The sequence below is a fragment of the Harpia harpyja genome, chromosome 18 (genome assembly GCF_026419915.1).
Source record: "Harpia harpyja isolate bHarHar1 chromosome 18, bHarHar1 primary haplotype, whole genome shotgun sequence".
NCBI classification, from domain to species: domain Eukaryota; kingdom Metazoa; phylum Chordata; class Aves; order Accipitriformes; family Accipitridae; genus Harpia; species Harpia harpyja.
Genome location: NC_068957.1, coordinates 16,797,211 through 16,820,027, shown reverse-complemented (window position 1 = coordinate 16,820,027; position 22,817 = coordinate 16,797,211). Strand labels below are relative to the sequence as shown.

General features: G+C 51.0%; 1 protein-coding gene across 4 annotated transcripts; it reads left to right on the top strand.

Annotated features, from left to right (window-relative positions):
* The first annotated feature begins 6,437 nt into the window (after positions 1 to 6,437).
* FRMD7 (FERM domain containing 7) lies at positions 6,438 to 20,849 on the top strand. Of its 4 annotated transcripts, none has more exons than XM_052813949.1 (13): positions 6,438 to 8,996; positions 9,205 to 9,431; positions 13,932 to 14,036; positions 14,408 to 14,450; positions 15,801 to 15,879; positions 16,616 to 16,713; positions 16,856 to 16,970; positions 17,175 to 17,322; positions 18,465 to 18,560; positions 18,814 to 18,977; positions 19,204 to 19,272; positions 19,367 to 19,442; positions 19,633 to 20,849. In XM_052813949.1, the coding sequence occupies exons 2-13, from the start codon at positions 9,375 to 9,377 to the stop codon at positions 20,659 to 20,661; spliced, it is 2,079 nt and encodes a 692-aa protein (XP_052669909.1). In that variant the 5' UTR covers positions 6,438 to 8,996; positions 9,205 to 9,374; the 3' UTR covers positions 20,662 to 20,849. The 4 variants fall into 4 exon arrangements, with proteins under 4 accessions (XP_052669909.1, XP_052669911.1, XP_052669910.1 ...); XM_052813951.1 differs by having other exon boundaries at positions 6,439 to 8,996; positions 15,846 to 15,879; XM_052813950.1 differs by lacking the exon at positions 6,438 to 8,996 and having other exon boundaries at positions 9,128 to 9,431.
* The last annotated feature ends 1,968 nt before the right edge of the window (positions 20,850 to 22,817 follow it).

Sequence of the window (22,817 nt, the reverse complement as noted above, 5' to 3'; positions counted from 1 at the left end):
AGCTAACCGCAGCACAGACTAGAGGACTCTTCCCCACTCCGCTGCCCCACCTAGCACGGATGACACGTAAATGAATCGCTAACGAGGGCAGAGTTGGGCCTTGCAGCCTGGCTGGCTGCGCTTGGGTATGAACCACCAACTTGGTGAACCCTGCAGCGGCGACAGCCCCAGGAGGAAGTACAGGAGATAACCCTGCGTGGGTGGAGGGTGAACCACCCGCCACACCTCGTGTCGAGCAGTACGCTGTTATCTGCCCTAATAAGCTTGGCTGTAATTACAGTTTGAAGCTAGGTGGAAGTGTCTAGTCTTAATTAAAATGAGATATGGGTTCTAAAACAATATATGTTGACCTGTTTAAGTTATCTCTGCTGAAAAGTCAGCAGTCCTGGTAGCTTGGTTTGCTGGTAGGCGCTTTGGTTTGGTGAGTCACCGTTCACTTGCTTGGCAGCTGGAGGAAGTGCGCGAAGAGCTACTGTAGCTGCGGGCGAGCTCTGTCAAGAGATGAGGTGGCCTTGTGCTCTGCACTCTGTGAAGGTGAAATAATGTGGCTTTTGGGTTTTTTTAAGTAGCCACTTTTGTCTCTGCCTGGTCATTACAGCTGTGAGGAGGAGAGAAGATGGACTTCCAGCTGTAAATCAGCAACAGCATTCAATTCAAAGGTCATATCCTACCTGTAGTGGTTTGTTGGCTCTGCTGAGGGCAGCATTGAGCTTACGATAGCTTGGCTGACAGCGATGATACAGTTCGATTAGAAGATTGTAGGGCATGACATTTGTTGTTCTCCATGGAAACAGTATTCAGTATGGAATCGACTTACTTGCCTCCAGTGCTCTCTTTCAAAGCTGAGGTCCTCTTCAAGTCCCTCCAAAAAGTCTGGAGCAATAATTGCAATAACTGCAATAAATGACGGAGAAGAGGCTCTCGTGTTGCAGGTACCTGCTAAATATTTCCTCATAGGCAGGCTTTGCTGTTTGTTTGGTTTGTGATGTGTCCATGCTCCTTGGTGTTCTGCTGGTTCTGTCTGAGTGTACTGTGACAGCTTTCTAACAGTGACTTACTTCCTCCAAATCATATTTCCAGTGATTAGGCTTGTGTGGGATTTGAGACACCAAGACGCTGCCAGTTACTGGGTGACCTCAATTGTTCTTGCCTCGAAGAAAAATGGTAATCGTAGCACTTCCCCCCCCGGGGGCATAATGTGGAAAGCTGTGTTAAAGATGGGGAGGTGCTTGGACTTACCTGGAATCAGATGCACCAGCACTGTAGAATAATTTTGAAATTGGACTTCTTGCATGTAAATAAGTAAGTGGGCTAGAACCTAAAAAACAAAGTTAAAAATTTCTCAGATTTATGAAGAGCATTAGTGTCTTTCATACATTTGTGATACTACAATGTAACTGGTTCAGAATTACACCTCTTAGACTTCTACTAAAAGGTATAATTGGTAAATGACTGCAACTCAGTAAACCAAATGGAGAATCAGGTTTCTGGGAAATTTCTGGCTCTTCAAGTTAATTTTTTTTTCTTTTTTCCTGCCTCTAGGCTGACTAGTTCATCCAGTTTTATGTCCTTAGAAGATCTGCCTTGACATTAGATTTAAATTATCTGGTCAGCCTAGAAAAGAGAAAATACATTTGCTGTTCATGACATTCCTTAAGGGCTACTTGTCTTTTTGGGAACTGGCAGATAGGATGGTTAATCATCAGCTTGGGATTGATCCTACTGTTGTAATAGACCTTAGACCCTTTTTCTTAAAAGCAAATTAATAATGATCGTGTAATCAGCAACAGCATGGCTGCTATGGGAAAACAAGAAGTAAACTGAATTTTCAGCAAAGCTGATTTATGTTGGAAAAGAGAGAAAGCTGCTTACAGAGCATGGCTGAAGTGCTGGAGCAAGCTCCAGTTATGTGGAGGTGGTAGAGAATTTTCAGACAACATCGGATAACCTCTGCTGGAGGAAGGAGTGTGTGTGGCATGTATAGTTCCTGTCCTCTGTACGTTAGGTTGTCTTGTGTGATCTCCTGAAGTCCCTTGCAGCCCCGTGTCTCTGCGACTGCAGTCACATTACTGATCCTGGCACTGGTTTCCATTTGTTGTTCCAGGAATTAGCACAGACTTGCCAAATGCCCTGTCTAATCTGAGTAATGCAGATGTATTTTTTAATAGGTTAGAAGAAAGATTTTTAGCTTCAGGGCCTGTCCAGTGTCAGACTGTGGTTAGAAGTACTTTGGAGTCCAGCTGGGTTCCTTTCCTTGTAGCTAGCTAAGCTGTTTCTTTATTAGTTGTCAGCACAGTATCTCAGGCCATCCGAATTGTTTCATCTTGGGGCCCAAATTAATAATTTAGAAAGGTTTTATGAATGTACCCCTGAAACCTTGGGACAGTCATGATGTAGGAATGTTTCCTGTTCTTTGAAACACATCTGTCTCATAGCTACCACCGTCTGCCAGAAGGCCCTGGAAGAGGAACCATGAGACTGGGATTATCTTTGATCACTATGAAAGTACCAAGCTCCCACCTTCAGATGGATGCTGCCCTATTGTCCTCCAGTGCCTGCTGTGAAGAATGGCTTTGACACAACTTTAGCCCTGCTTTGAGCCATGTGCCTGGCATTTGGTGGGCCTTGGTAGGACTGAAGTGTGATAAGGGTCTTTTGAGGAAGAATAAAAGGAAAAGAAGGGAGTGGGGGAAGAGAGGCTACCTGGGAGGGAAACATGTTAACAGAACTCAGGATCGAGATCCATATGGTGAGATGGGTCTGATCCATTGGCCTGAAGGTATGTGGAGAACATGTGCATTTCTTTGCCTAGATGTAATCGAGGCTTACTCAACCAGAGCTAGTTGTCTTGAGCCAAGAGGGAAACCACATCTGTCATGAAAATAAGCAATATAGTTTCTTAGAACTCCATCCTTTCCACTAGGATTCAGTCTGTTCACCCAGCATTGCAGACTCAATTTGGCAGCTTCCTCAGACGAAGCCTTTGGCTGTAGGATCCTTCCTGATGATGCTCAGCAAAGTTTTTCACCATCCTGGCCTTTAATTCCCTTCTGAAGAGTTGCTGCTGCTTCTAGTCTCGTAACTCTCTGGTGCCAGCGCTGCATGAGCGGACGCTGCCCACCTGTCATTCAATTTCTGCGGTGTGGTACGTGGGGTCTGTGATTTTTCCCTTGGGGCACAACCTAGGAAAGATCTGAACGTGACTCACGGAGAGCCGTAGGGGGGGGTTGATTGGTTTGACTTCCTGACAGCGCTCGCAAGGACAGAGAGCCTGGGCGTCCGGAGACCTTGTCGCAGACTGCTGGATTACAGGTAAGCTCACAATACTTTTGGCTTGTTGATGTGGGGATGTGCAAGTGGACCAGGAACAGTTCATGCTTGAAAGAAATTAAGGACAAGTCCTGTGCTTTGTACTCCTACATAGATGTAGTGAGGTGCATCTCCCTAGCTAGAAATGATGGAATGCTAAGAGATGCCCGAGTCTTTGGAGGCACCAGCACTCCTTTGACTCAATACATTCATGAGGCTTTCTTTTTCTGTGTAAATTGCTTTCTCATGTTTCAAAGTGATCTGTTTGAATTAAACATCCAGAGTGCTTTTTATATAGCTGTGCCAACAACAGAGCGCAACTGGCGTATTAAAAATGAGGTAATACCAGAGTCAGGCTATTATTTAGTTTCTTGTATAGCTTGTGCTATCATTTGCATTTGCTTACAGCAAACTGCCTTCTTCAGTGCCTGATAATAGTTTTTACATAGCATATAAAACCTGAAAAAGGAAGAAAAAAGTCAACGATATACATCGATGCACGCTAGATTGTGTTATTGCTGTACTGAATTGTTCATCCCTGCAAACTGAATTGTCTCCTGTATTTGTCGTTGGGCACAACCACCACGAGAGGGAGCTTGGAAGCAAAAAGCTGCTTCGTCCTGGCAATAGTCCTCAGAGTGAGGCTGTGCTCTGTCCGTGGACATCAAACACGGTTCTTCTGCACAGGTTGAAAACAGAAGAGAAATGGAAATTCATTTATATTTCAGGACTTTGGTAGCGTGGTGTGAGTATATCTTAGTAGGACGTCAAAGGAAGTTTTGCACTTTTACAGTTAATTTGTCTGTCGGGTGGCTGGAATTGCAGTTGTATTTGGAGTCTTTTGTGCATAGTAGAGGTTGTGATTTCCTTCTCTCTTATTACAGGTAGGTAAAAAGAGCCATTTATCTCAGCCGCTGAAGCTGAAATAAAAATATAATCACAAGAATAAGATTTCATATGACTCTGCTTCCTTGAGCATCAGAAACTGTTACTAAAAAAAAAAAAAAGCAGGGTGAGTCAGGCGACTTTTAGTTTGGCTTAGTGCTTAAACTCAGCTAAACCTATTTCTTTTATTATTATTGTAACTAGGTCCAGCAGCTGAAACGGCACCATGCTTCTCACCACGTCAGGGTCACGCTCTGCTCCCACACGCGTGCCTGCAAGTTGTACTGAACTCGGGTCTGCTGGTTTTGCTGGGATGCTTGCCTGCAGGAGAGATGCCTGCACAGCAACCAAACCGCTCCCAAAACCCCTGTCCCTGTTTATCTTGTAAACCTTACCAGCTGAACACCAATGCAAATAATTTGTATAGCTAGCGTGTAATTGTGTCATCACCTGCACTGGAACCACCTGGTGCGAGACTGTCAGACGATGCAATTCTTCTTTAAACCTGTCTTCATTTCCAGTCTAACGTTAGGGCTGTTCACCATCACTCCTCCTGCCAGTGTTCATGCACAGAAGCTCTCCCCTCCTCTCAGTCTCATCCAGTTCTGCAGACAAGTTATTAATGCTGATGAACGCCAGGGTGTCTGTGGAGCTGCTTTCGGTGAATAATGTTTGTGATGTTGCATTGCCATAAGTACAGCTCTCGGTGGGAATGTTAGCAAGATGAGGAGGCACCATGGCAGGATGTTCTTGGGTAGGATTGGGGCAAACCAGAGAGGAAAATGTCACCTTCTGGTATCAAAACAAAATGCTGGTCAGAGAAGTCTTGTCCTGCAGTTGGAAGCTAATGGGCAAAACCCACCTAAACACAAAATAAAAAAATGCAATAATTTCCATTTTCCCAGAGATTACTTATGAGTAATAAGTTTCAGCACAGTGATGTCAGACTATTTAGCTGATGTTTGGCAAGAAAATTTGATGGAAATGCAAATGTATCATTGTTTATTATATTCAATAAGTAGAACAGTTCTGGGGCAGATGTTTTTAGAAGGACAGGACATGGCAAGTGAACCGTAACTGTTGAGATATGCTCAAGATATAATGTGACTTGTGAAGTCAGTGAAGAATGATAGTCATTGTTAAAGGTTTAAAGGAAGGACCAAGTGTGCCTGGACCAGCCCTAACAGACATGTGTCTGAGTCATCCCTGGCTTTTCCAGCCTGCTCCAGTATTTCTCCTGCCTCACAGTTTCAGGGTCTTTCCTAGGACCTAAGTCAGATCTTCCCTGCAATTTCCAGCAATTTCTTTGTTTTCCCCATAGCTTGGGAACACAGCCGATCTGTCCTCCTGGAATGGCCCTGCATGTATCAGGAAGCTATTGTTGTTCCCTCTTTCTTCTCTTTTTAAGCCAAACAAACTCGGTTCTTTCAGGCTTTGTTTTTTGAAAATACCTGTTTGGGGGCATAGTTTATAAAAAAATTAAAGCAATTAATTAGTACATAAGCCAGGACCGCGCTGAGAGTGAGACCATTCCTTTTGGTGTGGCAGCAGGAACGTTGTAGATGCCCTATTCTGGAAATAAAAACTTCCCTGTTTTGCAGTATTGGTGCTATGCCTTGGATTTATTAACCAGCTGATGATATTCCTGTTGTGTGCCTAGTGCCGTTCAGAAAGACTTTGGCTGTGCCTGAGCCTGCTCCCACCGACGGCAGGCAAGCAGCCGTGTTGCTTGCTGGCCCTGCAGTTGGGAGGGTTATGGCTGGGTGAGAAGTGAACATGGATGTTCTCCTGGCAGCTCCACCTGAGGAAGAGGAGGTCTAACATAAATGTATGAAAGGCCACCACAGACCAAAGTCCACCTAGGTGAGTCCCTGTCTCCGGCAGCTGCCAGTAGCAAATATTTTGGGTGTGGAAAACAGGGTGAGTGCTTCTCCTTCTCAGCAATGAGCTGGGTGTGGGTTCTTGCCTTTTGGACTATGGTGTTTAAAATCCCCTGGCAGATCTCTGTTCCATGACTTTATCTATCTGTCTTCTTTTCCTTTCCTCTAAACAGAATTTGAAGATAAGCATGACAAAGCACACGGTACAGCAGCATGCAGAGCCACGGCCACAGTAATGCAAGGAGAGCATGTTATGTCTCTTCTCTGCCAGAGTTTGCTCTCTCAGAGCCTGCTTCTCTATCAATCAGGAGTCACCTGGGGAGGTTTGGGGTGCTTCTTCACCCATCTCCAGGGCCTAAAGTGAGCCCTTTTGGAGGACGGCAGCTGAACTCGCTCGCTGCCCAGTGCCGGTGGATCACCGTTTTGAGAGGCTCTGTGGAGCGTAGCCGCAGTGCCTCAGCTCTCCATCAGCCGTCCTGCAGGCTGCCCCCAATTCTGGGGCCAACAGGGGAACAAAGGAGCAGACCCTAAAGACCAGTGTGAAAGTTTACCTTGGAAAAGGGGCTACTGGGTTTGGGAGGAAGGAGACTTCTTGCTTCTTGCTCTGCTCGGTCCATCCTGGCAAACACCAGGGTATTTGAAAGGCTGAAGAAGACCCTGATTCAATGCAATACCATCCAGCCTAATAGGAGTTCAGATAGATACACTCAGTGGACTGGAGTCCTTCCCGGGAGAGCTGGTGCAATGCAGGATGGTGGCAGCAGGGTCCAGAGTATTAAAAATGACGGGATGAGCTGGCTGAGCAAACAGCCCTACAGCAGTACTCGCTCCAACACGCTGCTGCTCAGACTCCTGCCGTGCTCCAGTGCTGCTGCTCGGGGTCACCTCCCCGCTTGCTGGTATGGCTGTGCTTGCCCTTCACCTCTTCCGTGCTTTCCACGCCATTTTCACGTTATTCCTTGCCCTTGCAGATAAGGAGGACGTACGTGCCCAGCTGGAGGTCAGCACTGACTGAGGCTGGGAGCCAGGATTGCTCCTCCTGGCACGCTGGTGCTCCCCATGCATGCTGCTTCAGCCAGCCCCAAAGTCACCTCCAGAAGAAAGAAGGAGATGGGTTGGAGTAAAATGGGTCTCTCGTCTGCTGAAGTGGTGGATCTTCTCTGCTCTCAGCAATAATTCTCACGTCCCAAGTGGGCTTTGCTTGTCCCACATCTCTTCTGGCTGTCCCTTACTCTCCTACCCCCCAAAAGTCCTCATTTACCTTGTTTGCCTCTGCGGGCTCCACACTGTCTGCGTGAATGCCTCTGTAGGGTGGCTAGAAGCCCTGAAAAACCCAACACAGTCCCCTTCCTTCATGCCATGGTAGTGAAATAAACCCTTTTCTTCTACCCACAACCCAGCTGGCTGGTGCTCAGCTTCTAATAGCATCCATGGAACCCAGAGTTGGTGCCCCTGGCATGCCAGGAAAGCCTGTAGCAGGGAGGCTTGGCTTTTTCTGGGGTTTGGGGGCTCCTCCATCTCACCCCCATGCATCCTTTCTGCTGGTCCAATGCTCCTGCTGTGCTCCCAGTGCCACTGTGGCAGAGCCGTGCCTGCGACGTGTGAGCTGCTCACAGGGGTGCTGCTCTTCTCCGCAATGCCCATCAGTGTTTGATGGCACAAACATTTAAAACTGCAGAGGGAAAGTGCACTCAGCCCCCCCAGACGGTTTGTACGTGACACCGCCCTTCTCCCATGACACAAAGAGCTCAGACCCCGGGGCCAAGAGCAGCACTGGAAATTTGGTCCTCGGACACAGTGCCTGCACACTCGGTACAGCAAGGCCCTCCTGGCCACTGGCGGATGATGAGCTCAAATTGTGGAGCAGATTTACATGGAAAAGCAGATTGGCTTTAACTTTTAGGATTCTTTTTTGTCCTGGTTAGCAGAAGACTAGTAAGTTTTTCTGTAGCTAAAAAGCTCTACGTTTTTCTTCTCTGCACCCCAGATGACAAGCTATGTGTATGCCCCAACAGGCTCTGTCCTGACATCCCCAGGAATATTTGGCAAGTGTAAGAGGGACCACAGCAAACTGCCTGGAGTGACTTACAGTGGATGTTTCAGTGGAAACTGGGAAGGAAGCAATGAGCAAAATCTCCACAGCACTTAATGTGGCTGAGATGCATTTCTATCGCTCTGGGTCCCACAGGATTGTGTGTGGTTGTGACTTTTTCCAGCAGCAGCAGCGGTTAACAATCTCCTATGACAGTCCAGCACCTGCCTTTTGGCACTACTCAGTGCATTTATTTCTGCAAGCGGGGGCTCCCACCCAAATGCTGCCTTCATCCAAATGCTTAGTGAGGGGGGGCTCTGCCGGACGAGATCAGCCAGAGCGGTCAGGCGGCTCATCGTGTCCCTGCAGTAGCTGGGGCAGAGACGCAGTGCGAGTGCAAGCCCCAGGCACCCACCACGCCGTGGGGAGGCTGCGCCCGGCAGCCTGGGCTGAGCCCCGGGGGTTTGGAGCATGGGCATCTGGCTCTGGCACTCAGAGGATGAGCTAGTGCGTGGGGACATGGGCTTTTCAGGTGTGAAACGGGAACCAGCTTGTCCCAAAGGCTTGTGAGACTTCACCAAGCTGCCAAACCAGGGTGCCAGCCAGGAATTAGTAGCAGGTCCTCCTCTGTCCCCCTGGGAAGGACTCCCACCTGGTTTCAAGTTCAGTTGGAAACATTTCCCAGTCTCCAGAGAAGTACATCAGCCCGTCTGCCCGGCCGGCACACATCTGCTCAGTGGATAGGACTTTATCTGCCTTGTCATGGAGCGGGCACAGCTGCCAGCCAGGTGGTCTTTTAGTGCACCTTAACCAGACCAGAGAAAAGGTGACGCTTGTTGCTCAGTGACTTTTGCAGGAGAGCCGCTCAGCTCCTCTTCCCTGACCCCATGGTACGAAGCATGGGCTCGCTTTGCACTAGCATTGCTCACCACCAGCTGTAAAAACTCTGTGTTTATCTCAGCCCTATTAGTGCCACTCTTGCAGAGCCTTTCCCCCTATTAATAGACCCATAATTCACAGGGGGAAAGTATCCTTCAATGCAGTGGTGATATTTAAACCAGGGGAGGTATCAGTATTATTTTTTTAACTTGTTTTTAGGCATTTGGTTCCTTTGCTCCAGCCTCTGCTCCACTTCTGTGACTGCAGCCTTCTCCATCCAACTGAGAGGGAAATTATGTGTGCAAGAGGAGTCAGGGCTCCCTTCCCGGCACACCGCTCACATTGCTAGCACTCCCGCGCCTGCCGCACGCTCAGCCACATGCTCGAGGATGCTGCACCTGAAAGTCCAGTTTCTGGATGACTCCCAGAAGATCTTTGTAGTTGATGTAAGTGGTTATCATATTCTTACTGGGGGTTTTGTGCTAATTATTGAAGTCATTGCTGCTCTGAAGGATTGCATGGTCTCCGATAGCTCCTGTTTTTTCAGTTTAAAAAAAAAAATTAAAAAAACAAAGCAAAAAAACCTCAAATCCAAAACAAGAGATTATAGCACTGATTGCTAAGTATCTTTCAGCACCAACACACTCCCACTCTCCCCTCTTATTGGCATTATTTATAAAGAAGGAGGAATGGCTTTTACTTATCTGGTGTCATCTTTTGGAAATCAGCTAATATGAAGTGATGTTCTTGACAAGTGTCAAGTTCTTTTCTCATTTGTCTGGCTGCCAGTATAAGCATTCAACAAGGAAGAAAAATCTGGGAAGAGAATAAAAATAGGATATTTAACCAAATTACGCCTGGTGCGAAACATCTGCATGCATCTCTTCCTGGGCATTCAGCTGAAAAAGAAAACCGGGTGTTTTGAGAGTAGCTGAGGAAAAAACTCACTGTATCTTATTTTCTGCATGAGTGTCCCACAATACACTGTCATTAATAACTAACTCACATATTTAATAAATGCTAGTTCTGAATAGTGACTGCTGAAGTAGATTTTAAATGCTAAGGATTAATATCTGTGTTGTTAGATATATATATGTATATAGATAACTGAAACTAAATGTAAATTATATCTTAACTATGTGTTAAAAACATCTTTTTACAAGTGTGGTTGAGCGTTTACTGGTTTTTTAGGACTGGAAAATCATAGTAGCTAATTGAATTAGATAATTCAAGTAGATCTGTTCTAGCACTTAACCTGCATCTCCTCTGGTATCAGAGTGTTTCATATAAATTGGGTTTTTTCAAGTTCTGTTACATTACTCAGTTCTGTCCTCTGGTTTTATAGCATAGGCTGAGAACTGCTCAGTCTTGGATGTACTGCTTGTTTTCTTTGTGTTAGCAATTTATTTTGCACAGAAGAGGACTGTAAAGCAATTCCATCACCTGGCACAGTATGGGAGTTGTTTGATTTAGTTTAATTAATGTATCTGAGACCTAGACTTAGCTTAAAAATGAGACTAGTCATTTAAAAATGCTTTTTTTTTTCATATTGATTGGATCAGGGCATAGTGAGAGACAATCTGAGAGATGCTGCTGGTACAATATTGCTGCACTTTTTTCCATCTCTGCTTTCTTACTTGCCCAAAACACTTACAGCACTATAGCTCTGCACAACGTTATTGCAGCAAATAGCTTCCATTAGAGGAACTCCTGGTCATTTCCTTTTTTAGCATGGAACGGTATTGGAAACCCCTTTTAGGCATTTCTTGCATTTGATGCTGTATGGGTACGATAAATGAGTAGTTGAATTAGTGACTTCTCCATTACAAAAGGACCGCTTTGGGCTAAGTTTTGAGCAGATATTTCAAGCAACTCTTCCTAAGCCCCTTCTGACTTTGGAAAGCTGTTTTCAATGTGCGGTACTTCAGTATAATGGGAGGGAAAAGGACAAAAGAGAGAAAACACGGCGGGCCTGATTCCCCCTCCACCTCGTGCTTGGCGTACGCATCTACACCTGCCTCACGTGGGTATCGCAGCTGCCGGCACGTGCAGCGAGGTCTCATTTCGGACCCAGCTTTGCACGGGAATGAGTTCTTCTCCCGGCACTGGGTGCTGGCCCGGGAAGGCTTCTGCCTCCGTCCGCACCCTCGCCGACAGCCGGGACCTGGCACCCTCCCTGCGGCCACTGAGCTCCCAGGATTTCCTTTAGGTGGTTCCCGGGATGGCACTGACAAGCCAGGGCAGGAGAAGGCAGGGGACTGGCACATCTCCGAATGTCCCCTGTTGTGCCCTCCCTGCTGAACACCCCAGGGTTGAGCCATGGCGCAGACGGGACCTTGCTGGGATGCTGTGAGCCCTGCGCCTCGCACTGGGAGGACACTGGGATCCTCTGCCCCAGCCCCAGGCTCAGTGACAGTCACAGCTCAGCCTGTAATGGGTTTCTTGCACTGAGAGGAGATATTGCAAAGCTGCCTCCCTTCTTCCTCCCCTCCCCCCCATGGTTAACTAGAGCTGTGACCTGGCATGTGCTTTCACTGATAAAAAGTCACTCTTCTCTCTAGAAAGGGTTTAAACAAAGCAGCCCTGAGCCTGGGCAGCCTCAGGAGCCCTCCCAGAGCAGCACAGAAAGGACGAACCACTTTTTGCAGCCTGGGCAGACAAAGCCTGGGCATCTCTGCTAGTGGAATTTGCTACAGGGCAAGATTCAGCAGGAAGGAAAAAAAAGAAAGAAAAGGCAAACCAAACAAGCCCAGAAAAACTAATTGCTGGGGCTGAGTGAAGGACAAAGTCTCCCGTGGTCGCGTGTCCATTATGATGAGTAAAGGTGGGAATTCATTGACAGGAGCTGGCTATATGCGAGCTGGTCCAGCAAGGGCACTGGGAGCTTCAGGGCTAGTGGCTTTTGGTGCATGGTATTGCATGCCAGCTGTGGCCATGCAGAAGACAGCAGCATGCCTGGCATGGGAGGTATCTCCCAAGGTGGTGGAGAAAGATCACACCAAATCCCACGAGCTGTTGCTCCCCCCTAAACCACAGACCTGGGTGCAGCAGTCTGTGCTACAGGGAACACTGCAGAAATGTGGGTTTGCTGTTGGACCGCAAGTGCTGCCACAGTGTCCTTTGGGGACGAGTGTGCATGGTCCTGTGTGTCGCATACATTGCTGTCTGCCTCTGGATGTGCCTCGTGCTTTCTTACTCTGCTTACAGTCCCAGCTGCTTTCAGCAAGGAGAGGAGGGGCGAGCACAGCCTCTCCTTTCAACTGTCTTCTACACAGGGGTTTCAGCCCCTGGGTGCTATCCTGGCCCTGCAACGCCATCGAAGGCACATTTAGGGTCGGATGTGGGGCGGGCAGCCAGCCCCACACGTCACGCTCCTGCTTGGCACTGCGCTTCTCCAGCACAGCGCCCGCTGCTCTCACCTGACGCCTTGCAGGGCTGATGCTGCCCGAGCATGACCATACCCCAGCAATTGCGGCAGCACGGGTCGGGGCCTTGGGACACCACAAACCCCGGATGGGACACCTGCAAGCAGCACTCTGCAAGAGGAAGGGCTCTGCTGTTAAACCATCCCCGGCATCACAGGGCCGCGTCTCCCCAGCGAGCAGGCTTTCCTGGGAATGGGGCTGCTCGTCTCCCGCGGTGCCTGCCTTGGGCAGTGCTGGGCTTGGAGGGGAGCGGGTCACTCCCAGCAGACACGTGGTGGGTAATAACCCAGTAAGAAATGCTTGTCTTTCCTGGCTGCCTGACAAAGGCCAAGGCCTTTCATGCTAGAAAATTCTAGCTTGGAAATAAACATTTATAATTGTTTTAATTACCCCTGTGATCTAGTAATTTTGAGGAGAACCAGGAGTGCTGCAGAGCGAATGCTGTTATTACGCTATCACTTTTCAGCAGCCTTTCAGCACAGAGCCAGCAATTTCATCCCAGAAGAAGCCGTGAAAGGTGGTTATTAGCAAGCATCACCGCCAGCAGCCGGGGTCCCTCCCGTCCCTGCCGGGAGCAGCCGCTGTCATGGGGAGCTGCAGCCTGCCTTCACTTCCATCACCTGGAATGCCATAATTTAGCAGCTGTCTAACCCAGCCTCTCTGCTCCAGCTTGCTTTTACACTAACCCACACTCATTTTTGGCCTGCTTTTCATGAGTTGATAAAGGGCTAGCAGGGTTTTTGCTGGGGTGGGTCACCGCCAGGTTCACTTCTGGTGCTTTCTGTAGCATTTTCCAAAGTCAGGGGCCTCCCGGGTTGTTCCCCAGCCGTGTCACACAGCACAGCAACAAATCAAGCAAAACACCCTCCAAGTGGTTCTGTTTACTGGGAATAGCTACAGCCTGGCCTCCCTTATCAGCATGTAGTACCACTTATTAATATTGCTAAAGTGCACGGATGGCCCAAGGAGCAGGATCTCCGCAGGGTCCTGTTGCTGTTAATTACCATTAACCATGATAGCAGCTCACCCCCAGCAACCCAGTTACTAGCTGTCAGGGCACACAGGCTCGCTGCGCAAGTTTGAGGTGTGCTCCCATTTGCTCTTAATTAGGAATGTTTGCCATGGCCCTCCCCGGGTCAGGCAGATGCTCATCCTGGGGATTGCTCGTTGGTTTGCCAGGGATAGGGCTGCCCAGACAGTGATGGTTGCAAAAGGTGAGCCAAAAGCAAGATTTCTTTCCTTTTCCTTTCCTTTCCTTTCTGGTTTACATTCCTTAATAAAGGAGGAGAAGTGATGAGGAGGAATCTGATTTCCAAGAGCAGAGGTAAGGGGCACACAGTGTGCAGTCATCCTGTCCACATGCCAAAACCAGCAGCATTAACTGAGTAAGGTTTGGGGAATCAGGAAAATGCCACAGCTCCTCTTGGGGTGAAGGCAGGGAGCTAAAACTTCTCCCCCGTCTCACTGAAATCCAGTCACCGCTGCCTAATCCGCTGCTTCCATGGTGTGTTTGTCTGCTAGCAAAAATCCTGTGGAAAAGGGCTGTTCAACCTCACCTGCAGCCACCTCAACCTCGTGGAGAAGGAGTACTTCGGGCTGGAGTTTCGCAGCCAGGCTGGGAACCACGTGAGTGTGGGTCGCGGCGTGGGGCCCCGGTGCTGCACCGTGCCGCAATCGCCCACCCGGCTGGGGCCTTGCTAGCACCTCCCTGAAATATCAGGTGGAAAATTTCAACGGAAAGGTTTGCCACGATGCCAAAAATCCCTTGAAAATGGGAGTTACAAGGGGAGCCGCAAGCTGGTTGGCAAAGCCCCGGTGATAGCCACAGCCGGTGGGGTTTATCCGTAGCCATCTGTGTGGGGCTGCCCAGCGGGATGGCTTGCCGCAGCAGCCGAGCTGGCCAACATTTTTGTGTTGCATTCTAGCATGATGCTGCTGCTTTTGTTCCCCGTCTGCTGTGCTGTTTATTCACCCAATTCTTTATTGCCTTATTTCAGGTCTGGTTGGAACCACTAAAACCCATAACAAAGCAAGTCAAAAGTAAGTATTTCAAGAATAAAATTCTTCTAAGTCACTGCCAGTGACAATACTAGCACAGACACGTTCGTGCAGTTATTGCTTGGGGACGGGGGCTCTGGCTTCCAGCATTTACCTGAGCTCATTTTATAGCATGAGGCTGGGCAGGATCGTTTGCAAAGGCACCACAGTCTGTATAAAATCCTGTAGAAACACTGCTGCCTTTGCAATCTGGTATCTGCACCATTTTAGGCTTGAGCTCTTAATAACCTCACAGCTTGGCAGAGGAGCAAGGGCGGCTGCGTGCATGCTTGTGCGGCGCATTGCTGTGCTGGCAGAGCGGCAGGCATCGCTCCCTGCATGCCCTCCTTTCCCCTTTGCAGCTCTCAGCAGCCCAGAAGCCTGCGCGGCACGAGCACTGCGTGAAGCAGGGTTAGCCGTGTGCCTCGCAGGCTCTGCCGCTCCTCTCCGAGCCCCGCCAAGCCGCTGCAGGGAGATGCTGCGGAGCCTGACCTGAATTCGGGCTCGGCATCCCCTGCCGCGGCCACGACCGATGTTAACTCAGTGCCCCTTTCAGCCTGTGCCTGTTTCCACCCCCTCAATGAACCAAACGATATTTTCCCCAAATACAGGATGACTAGGAGGTGGTCGAAAGCATGAGGCCATGACCCCAGTATTTGCCATGGGGAGGCTGCAGTATGGTGTTTGCATGAATTTCCCTGTAAGGGGAAAGCCTGATAAAGAGCCTCCCCTTTCTGGGTGCACCAGAAGTGGGATTATTTCAGGCACCAACTTCTTCTTCCCTGTCCCTTCTGGCCTGTCCCTCCAGGAGCACCAGAGCCATCCCATGGTGTCCTGGGATAGTCGGTGCCTACAAAATTGCATTCCTCCCTCCATGCTCTTTGCCATGAGCTTGTCTGCTCCTCACACTCATCCCACGAAAAAGCTTTGCCCAAACAGCCTCCTATGGAGCTGTTGCATCCCAAGTGCTTGGAGGGCTTAGCTTAATATACAGCCCCGCTGATGACAGTTACACTGGGACTCTGGTCACGCTCCAGACAAGCACCCCTGGCACCACTCCACAGAACCCCTCCTCCTGACAGGGGTCTTTGCAATTTAAAGAATTGCTGGGGCATTTTCTCTTTAGTATTATTTAGGTGTCCAGCTCCCTGACTGCTTCCATTGGTAACACTGGGAGTCTGGGTAGGCTGGTTTTTGGGGGCAGGCTGGAATCTCTGATGTTCAGGGATTCCAGCCCTGATTTGTAAGGGTTCAGAGTAATTTACTCTGTAAGGAGACAGCATGTGTGAAGAGAGTTGTAAATGTTCTCAATAGACACGTGAAAGAAAACTTATGAAGATGTTGTGTTTTAAGATCCTAAGGAGGTTCTTTTCAAATTTATGGTGAAATTTTTCCCAGTGGACCCCGGCCATCTGAGAGAAGAGCTGACCAGGTACAGTACTTGTTCTATTATTTTCTTACTGCACAGTCCTGTATTTTTGCAATTGTGAAGCATGCATTTAATTCCTTATCTTCATCTACCCGAGTCTGTCTGTGAGCTGTGGTTATCCTAAGTATTGAAAGAGCTCTGTACTTTACAAAACACAAACTGAGTGAGTATCTTTTTTTGATCCTCTGTTTTTAAACAAAATCCACTTGAAGGATCAGCTGTCTTAAAAGGCTGCAATTTGTTTACTGCCAAACACTTTAGCAGTTGGGCACTGAGTCTGACTTTGCTCAGTCTAGCTCCTGCCTCAAGCTGTGTTCTGAAAGAAGAACTTCAATTTTATTTTTAAAAATGACATTGTTAGCTCTTATGTTTTAGAGAAAGCATTGCGAACAGGATCTAAGAATAAAACTAAGACAGTGCTTCCGCAGAACATTAGCCCTGAGAGATGCAATTGCCCTCCAAAGCATAAAGGAATGTTAACTCTGAAACATACTAATGGGCATTTCAATGGCAGGGGCGTACCGGTCGTGGTGGTGCCCAGCTGCAGTCTTCTGCAGGGGCTGCCCGCTCCTCCCGTGGCCCTGCAGGCCTGCATTCCTTGAGTTGAAACATGGGCGAGCGCAGGGAGAGGTGCGGGGACAGCCAGGCCCCTGCAGCAGAGCCCTCCCGGCTCAGCCTGGCGCCTGGCCCTCTGCTGAGCCTGGCTCCCCCCAAGGCATGCTCCTGTCCCCCTCCACAGGTACCTCTTCACCCTCCAGATCAAGAAGGACCTGGCGCTGGGGCGGCTGCCCTGCAGCGACAAGAGCGCAGCGCTGCTCGTCTCCCACCTGCTGCAGTGTAAGGGCAAGCAAGTGCCCGCAGGGATGGTGCCCCTTCCCCGGGGACAGGGTGCTCAACGGGGCTTCGGCTGTATAGCCAGGGGTTTCCCCTGCAGTGACCCCTTGCAGCCTAACCCGCGCTCTCCCCGTGTCCCCCGCAGCCGAGCTGGGCGACTTCCACAAGGAGACGGACCAGCAGCACCTGGCGACCCACAGGTACCTGCCCAACCAGGAGTACCTGGACAACAAGATCATGCACTACCACCGGAGACACAGGTAAGGGCTGCTCCGCACTGTGGCTGCCCACCCAAAGCACCCGACGGGCGCCTGCCGAGGGGGCCGTTCCCATTAGCAGGCAGGGCTGGCACCAGAGTGGGTGTGATGCCAGCGTGTGCACATCCAAAAATGGCATTTTTTTTCAGCCCATTTCAGCAGCTGCCTTCTCACTCTTGTCACTTCCCAACACATTTGTGTCTCCAGCGGGAAGATGCCGGCCGAGTCGGATGTTCAGCTGCTGGACGTGGCCAGGAAGCTGGAGATGTACGGGATTCGCCCGCACCCCGCCAGCGATGGCGAGGGGATGCAGATCAACCTGGCCGTGACACACATGGGGGTGCTGGTCCTGCGGGTGAGCCCGGGGCTCGGGGCGGGCTGCCAGCACCCAGGAGGGGTGGCCTTTCCCCAGGGACATCACCTCCAGTTGCGGGGGACCCTCCTCCCCCCTGCATGCTCCAAACCCTCCCAAATCCTACAAGAGGGAGCATGCCCCGGCAGCCCTCCAGTGTGGAGGTGATGCTCCGGGGCATGGCTGCAGGGCTCAGCCCCACCGCCTCCATCAGCGCTGGCTGAGTGCCGCCGTGCCTGCCCTGGCTCTGTTGGCTCTTGTCACAGCGAATGCGGCCGTGTAAGCACCACAGGTTACACGGCTGCGTCACATGTGTTCACCGTATAATCTTCCAGCGAAAATAGCCACCTCACGTCTGTGCAATTACATAACACTGTAATCACGGCGTAGCTGCAGAATAAATACAGACTTCCTCGCAGCCGGCGTGAAGCAGTGCTTGCCTCCCACACTGGCTAATTTCAACCTGAGAACATCTTGCCAGAGCAGAAAAAAAAAATCCTAACTGTGGGTCTGCTGCTCATAATTAGTGCTGCCAGATCTGGTTATTTATTCAGAGCCATAAACATCCCTCACGCATGATTAGAGCATCTGTGAGCCCATTAAAATCTGGGCTCTCCCAGAAAGCTGAGGGTCTCGGTGCCACACCATGGAGTAATGCAATTTTACCTGGTCGTGTTGTGCGGCTGCATCTAAATTGATGCGTAATGATAATGAGTAAGGTATGCTTGCAGCCTGCTTAAGCTGGGTCTAAAGGCGTGGGAGTGAGCTGAGCTCTGCTACGCTTCCCAGCAAAGGAGAGGAGGATCTCAATTCTTTTGGGGGGCTGATTCTGCATTAACTCATGTGATGTTCGAGCTGGGACAGGTTGGACTCCCTGCCTTGACCTCTGTGAGGTTTGTCTTGGGGTCCTGGAGTTTTACAAATAGCTTCAGTAGGCAGAGTTAAGCCCTGAACCTCAATTCCCACTTTTGGGATCAACTGATGGGCAACCACCAAATCCTGGCACCCCTTCCCCAGACCTTGGCAGCAGTGAGAGCCATGTCGAGGTCTTGTGTAGTGTCCTACAAGCTCAGGTCTTGGCCCTTCGTATTTCTGCAATCCTCACTTCCCCCATCTTGCTGTAACCACCACGTCCATCCTTGCAGGGCAATACAAAGATCAACACATTCAACTGGTCCAAAATTCGCAAACTGAGTTTCAAGAGGAAGCATTTTCTCATCAAGCTCCATGCAAACATCTCTGTAAGTACTACGCTGCAGGCAGCTGTGGACACAGGATCAGCCACGCAAAGTCCCCACATTGAATAAAATCCATTTCTGCTGCTCATGGGTGATTCTCTTTCCCCCCTCCCTCAAGCATGGCACGTGCCACCCTGTGTCCCCAGAGGCCGTAGCCGCCGGCAGACCAGTGTGATCCTTTGTGGGGTCAGGAGGGCGAACGGCAGAGCCTGGCCCTGTGCCCCTGACTCTGGCTCGCTTTTCTCCGGTTGTACAGGCACTGTGCAAGGACACGCTGGAGTTCACCATGGCAAGCCGGGACGCCTGCAAGGCTTTCTGGAAGACGTGCGTGGAGTACCATGCCTTCTTCAGGCTGTCTGAAGAGCCCAAGTCAAAGCCCAAAGCCCTTCTGTGCAGCAAGGGCTCCAGTTTTCGCTACAGGTAAAGTCCCCAGGGAAAACTGAACACATGAGGCCAGGAAGGGTGTGGGGATGGCTCAGAGCCTCCCTTTTATGTTGGACCTGGCTGGATGCGAGGGGATGATACCCAACAGCTGCTTTTCCTGGAGAGACTGCTGTCTCAGTCTTGCCGCATCCCCTTGCCTCCCCTGGGATGCCCAGGGCTGGGGCTGCTGAGGCTGCTCACACCTCTCCCCCCCTTGCTGCAGCGGGAGGACACAGCGGCAGCTGCTGGAGCATGGGAGGAAGGCGAAGATGAAGAGCCTGCCCTTCGAGAGGTACCGGGGGGGATGGAGGGGGCAGTGCCTGGTCTGGGGGGGGGGGCACGGCACCCTACTGGCCACGCACCCACCCATGCTCTTGGCCTTGCAGGAAGCACTACGCATCCCGCTATGACGAGAGGCAGTGCCGCTCCTCCCCGGACCTCCTGACGGATGTCTCCAAGCAGGTATTTCCCCTCGGCATCAAAGAGAGGTAGTGCCAGGGCTTGGGGGGGTCTTGCCATCGTGGCCCCAGCTAGCAGAGCTCAGCTGGAGGCCAAGCCAGACCCTCGGCTCTGCGGGCTCACTGCTGGCCCTGCTTTGCCCCCCTGCCTGGCCGGGGGTCTGGGCACCCACCCACCCTCTGCCCCTGCTCAGGTGGAGGAGCTGCGCCTGGCCTATGGCGGCCGGGGCCCCTACCACGCCAACGGGGTGCACGCCTCTGAGCCCACGCTGGATAGCCGGCGCCGGAGCTCCGCCGTGGAGGTGACGTTCGCCGCCGAGCTGGAGCGCTCCAAGCCCGAAGCATCCCCCTCCTTCCTGCCCCACTCCAAAAGCTCGTCTGCTTTCCCCCTGCTCTACGCCGAGCTGGAGCTGGAGCGAGCATGGGAAGCCGCCGACCTCTTCGGTGCCAGGAACCCCTTGACCTCCTTTCGGCCCCACCAGTTCGCCGGGAACAGTAAAAGCCCCTCGGTGGGCAACATACGGGAGGTGAGCACCCGGCCGCTGGTGTACACGGACGTGCCGTGTCCCCCGCCCATGGCCGCCCCGGCCCCGCAGGTCCTCTTCTACCTGGACAGGCCCCCGCAGCCCCCGTGCCACGCACCGGTACCCGGCGAGGACACAGCCAGTGGCCGCAGCCCCGCGGCTGCAAAACCCCTCAGGCGGAGCCCGAGCGGGACCCGGGCCGGGGAGTTTCATCGCAAGGCTGCGTGTGTGGCAGCGGGCGCAAGTGTGGGCCCAGCAGGGGAGAGCAGGTTGCTGGCTCGCTCCTTCGATTACGGCCTTCAGGAGCAGCCTCCCAAGCGATCTTGGAGCCAGTCGGACATGAAAACCATCCGCTTCCCCTACGGCTCGGAGTTCAGGCCCCTGGGCCCGTGCCCTGCACTGAGCAGCCGGAAAGCGGGCATCTTTCGGCACGTGCCAGCCCAGCAAGGGCTGGCACCGGGGCTGCGGCGTTCCGCCGAGCGCTACGTGGGCAGCAGCACTGAGTCCAGCGACTCCGACTCCGACCTCCTGGCTGCCGACTACTGCTCCCTGTACGGCCGGGTGCTGCGGTCGCCCATGGCCCGGGTGCGGCTGTCCTCTGGCAGCCTCCAGCTGGATGAAGAAGATGAGGAGGTGTCCTTTGCCACGGGTGCCGCTGAAGAGAGGACTTCCAGGGTGGCCTCCAGGTATTTCACCTAGGTGCCTGACACTGGCCAGAGGGAGCAGAGGTGGCTGGCACTGACCCGGGGCCGCAGAAGGGTGACGCTTTTGCTTGCAGGGCTGCTAACTGCTTGCGAAACATTGATGGACTTGTGTTGCGCGAGTGCTCTTAGCTATAGAGGGTGTGTTAATGGACAACAAGGCAGCGTTCAGAAGAAGTACCCATCCTCTGCCACCACACGCGGGGGTCCTGCTCCAGCCAGAGGGGCCGGGGCTCTCCTAAAGCCCTGCAAAGACCCTGTATCCTGCCTGCGCTGGTGGCTGCTGGCCATGCTTGGAGCTCAGCTGCTGGAGTCTTCACTGGGAGAGGGAGAAACAGAAAAAAACATCTTTTTTTTTTTCACAGCTGCTGGTGGGAAGGGTGTTTGAGGCCCATTTGGAGAGAAGCAGGATGGCCAGGGGAGGCTGCTCCTGGAGCTGACCCCCCCATGAACACTGCCAATGCCCCAGCACAGAGCCCATCTCCTGCATCCTGCTTCTCCTCCCTCCAACGCTGCAGGGAGCACCTGGCCCTTGAGGACAAGATTGCATGTGTGGGGTGCTCCTTGCAATGCTCGGAGCCACAGAGGAAGCAAACTGCTCTGCCTTTTCCCTGGCCAGTTCAGAGCATTATCCTTCCCCAAGAAACATCTCAGCAGTTCTTGTATAAATCATTTAGCTGCACCCCACAGTGCATTCTGGGAAGTGGGTTAATGAATGATATTGCATAGCTCTGCTTTTCTTAGGCCCGTTAGCTGTCATTTTCTGGCAGTACCTCCACAGTCCTGCTACCTCAGTGCCCTGCTTAAATCTGGGGGTGCAAGGCATGCAAGGGAGTTCTTTGCTCCCCCAAATCAGGCCTCAGTTAAGCAGCATGGGAAAAAAGATCTCAGGAGGGAGGTAGGAAATGAACAGGCAGCTGGTGCTCACCCGTGGCATTAGACAGTCTGCTGTAACCGTGGTGCTTTGAAACTTTCCTGTTTGTTTGCTACATAAGTGCAACATTGTTTTTACCAGGGCTGATTCTAGCTATAAAGAAGGAGCAGGAGATGGGACTGCTCACCATCCGTGGGGTGGCAGGAGAATTCCTGATTTATCCATTGCTCCCTCGAAGGGAAAAGGTATAAAGATACTTCTTGGAAGTATTTTTATTACAAAAACTATTACCCTAAACCTACAGGAAATCTACTCAGAAAACTGGAGAATGATGCCGCCTCTGTAAGATTTATGGAGAGGATCTTGTTACTTTTCTTTAAGCACAATCCCCTAAGTATCTGTAGGACATGACTGTAAGGAGAGGGACAGCCCAGTAAATCCATAGTTGAGAAACCACTGCAACCTGCTAGAATGGATTTCAGAAACAAGGAAGCTGGGATAAAGACAGAAAATGGGTTAAAATGTAAAAAGAACCGGGCTTATGGGTACTGCTCACCCTGCGTGTTGTTGTCCTTTGTTTTATAAGCCGGACAATAAAAATCAGTTGTTCACAGCAGAGTTTTGGGTTCCTCCTTCTGCCCTGTGAAATCTGCACCCTCAGACCTGCAGGCACCCCCAGCCCACCTTCCCCTGCACCTCCCAGGCAGCCCGCGCTGCTCCACAGAGCTGCCAGGCTGGCTTCCCTCTCCCACAGCTGCTTGCTGGCTCTCTCTGTGCCTTCACTGTCTCAGTGACTGGGAAGACTCGCCGAGATCCCTGAATGCTGCTGAAAACAACCACATTCTTGGTTGGTTGCCTAAAGAAAATGCATTACATCAACAAGAGAGGTTTGCTTGTGCTCCTGGTTACCCTGTGCTGAAGAAGCTGTGAACTACAGGGACTCCACATGCTGCTCTGGCACATGTTCTGTTAAAAAAAGGGATAATCTTTCTGGTTATAGAGAATTGTTTCTTCCCTTTCCCAAAGCTCTGCACCTTGGAAAGAGCAAGAACCACCACTCAATACAGCATTTAAGTATGGCAGTCTATATGCATGATTTGGGGGGGGGGGGGGTGGGGGGTGTGTGGAATAAAGAGCAGTGTTTCAGAAACAGACTGCACACACAGCCCTCAGAGCATTACACCTTAAGCACACAGGCAAATCTACAATCACTGTTAGCTCCTGAAAGCATGTGGAGACACAAGTAAAGGCTGGCCCAAGTCAGCTTTACCTTGAGCAGA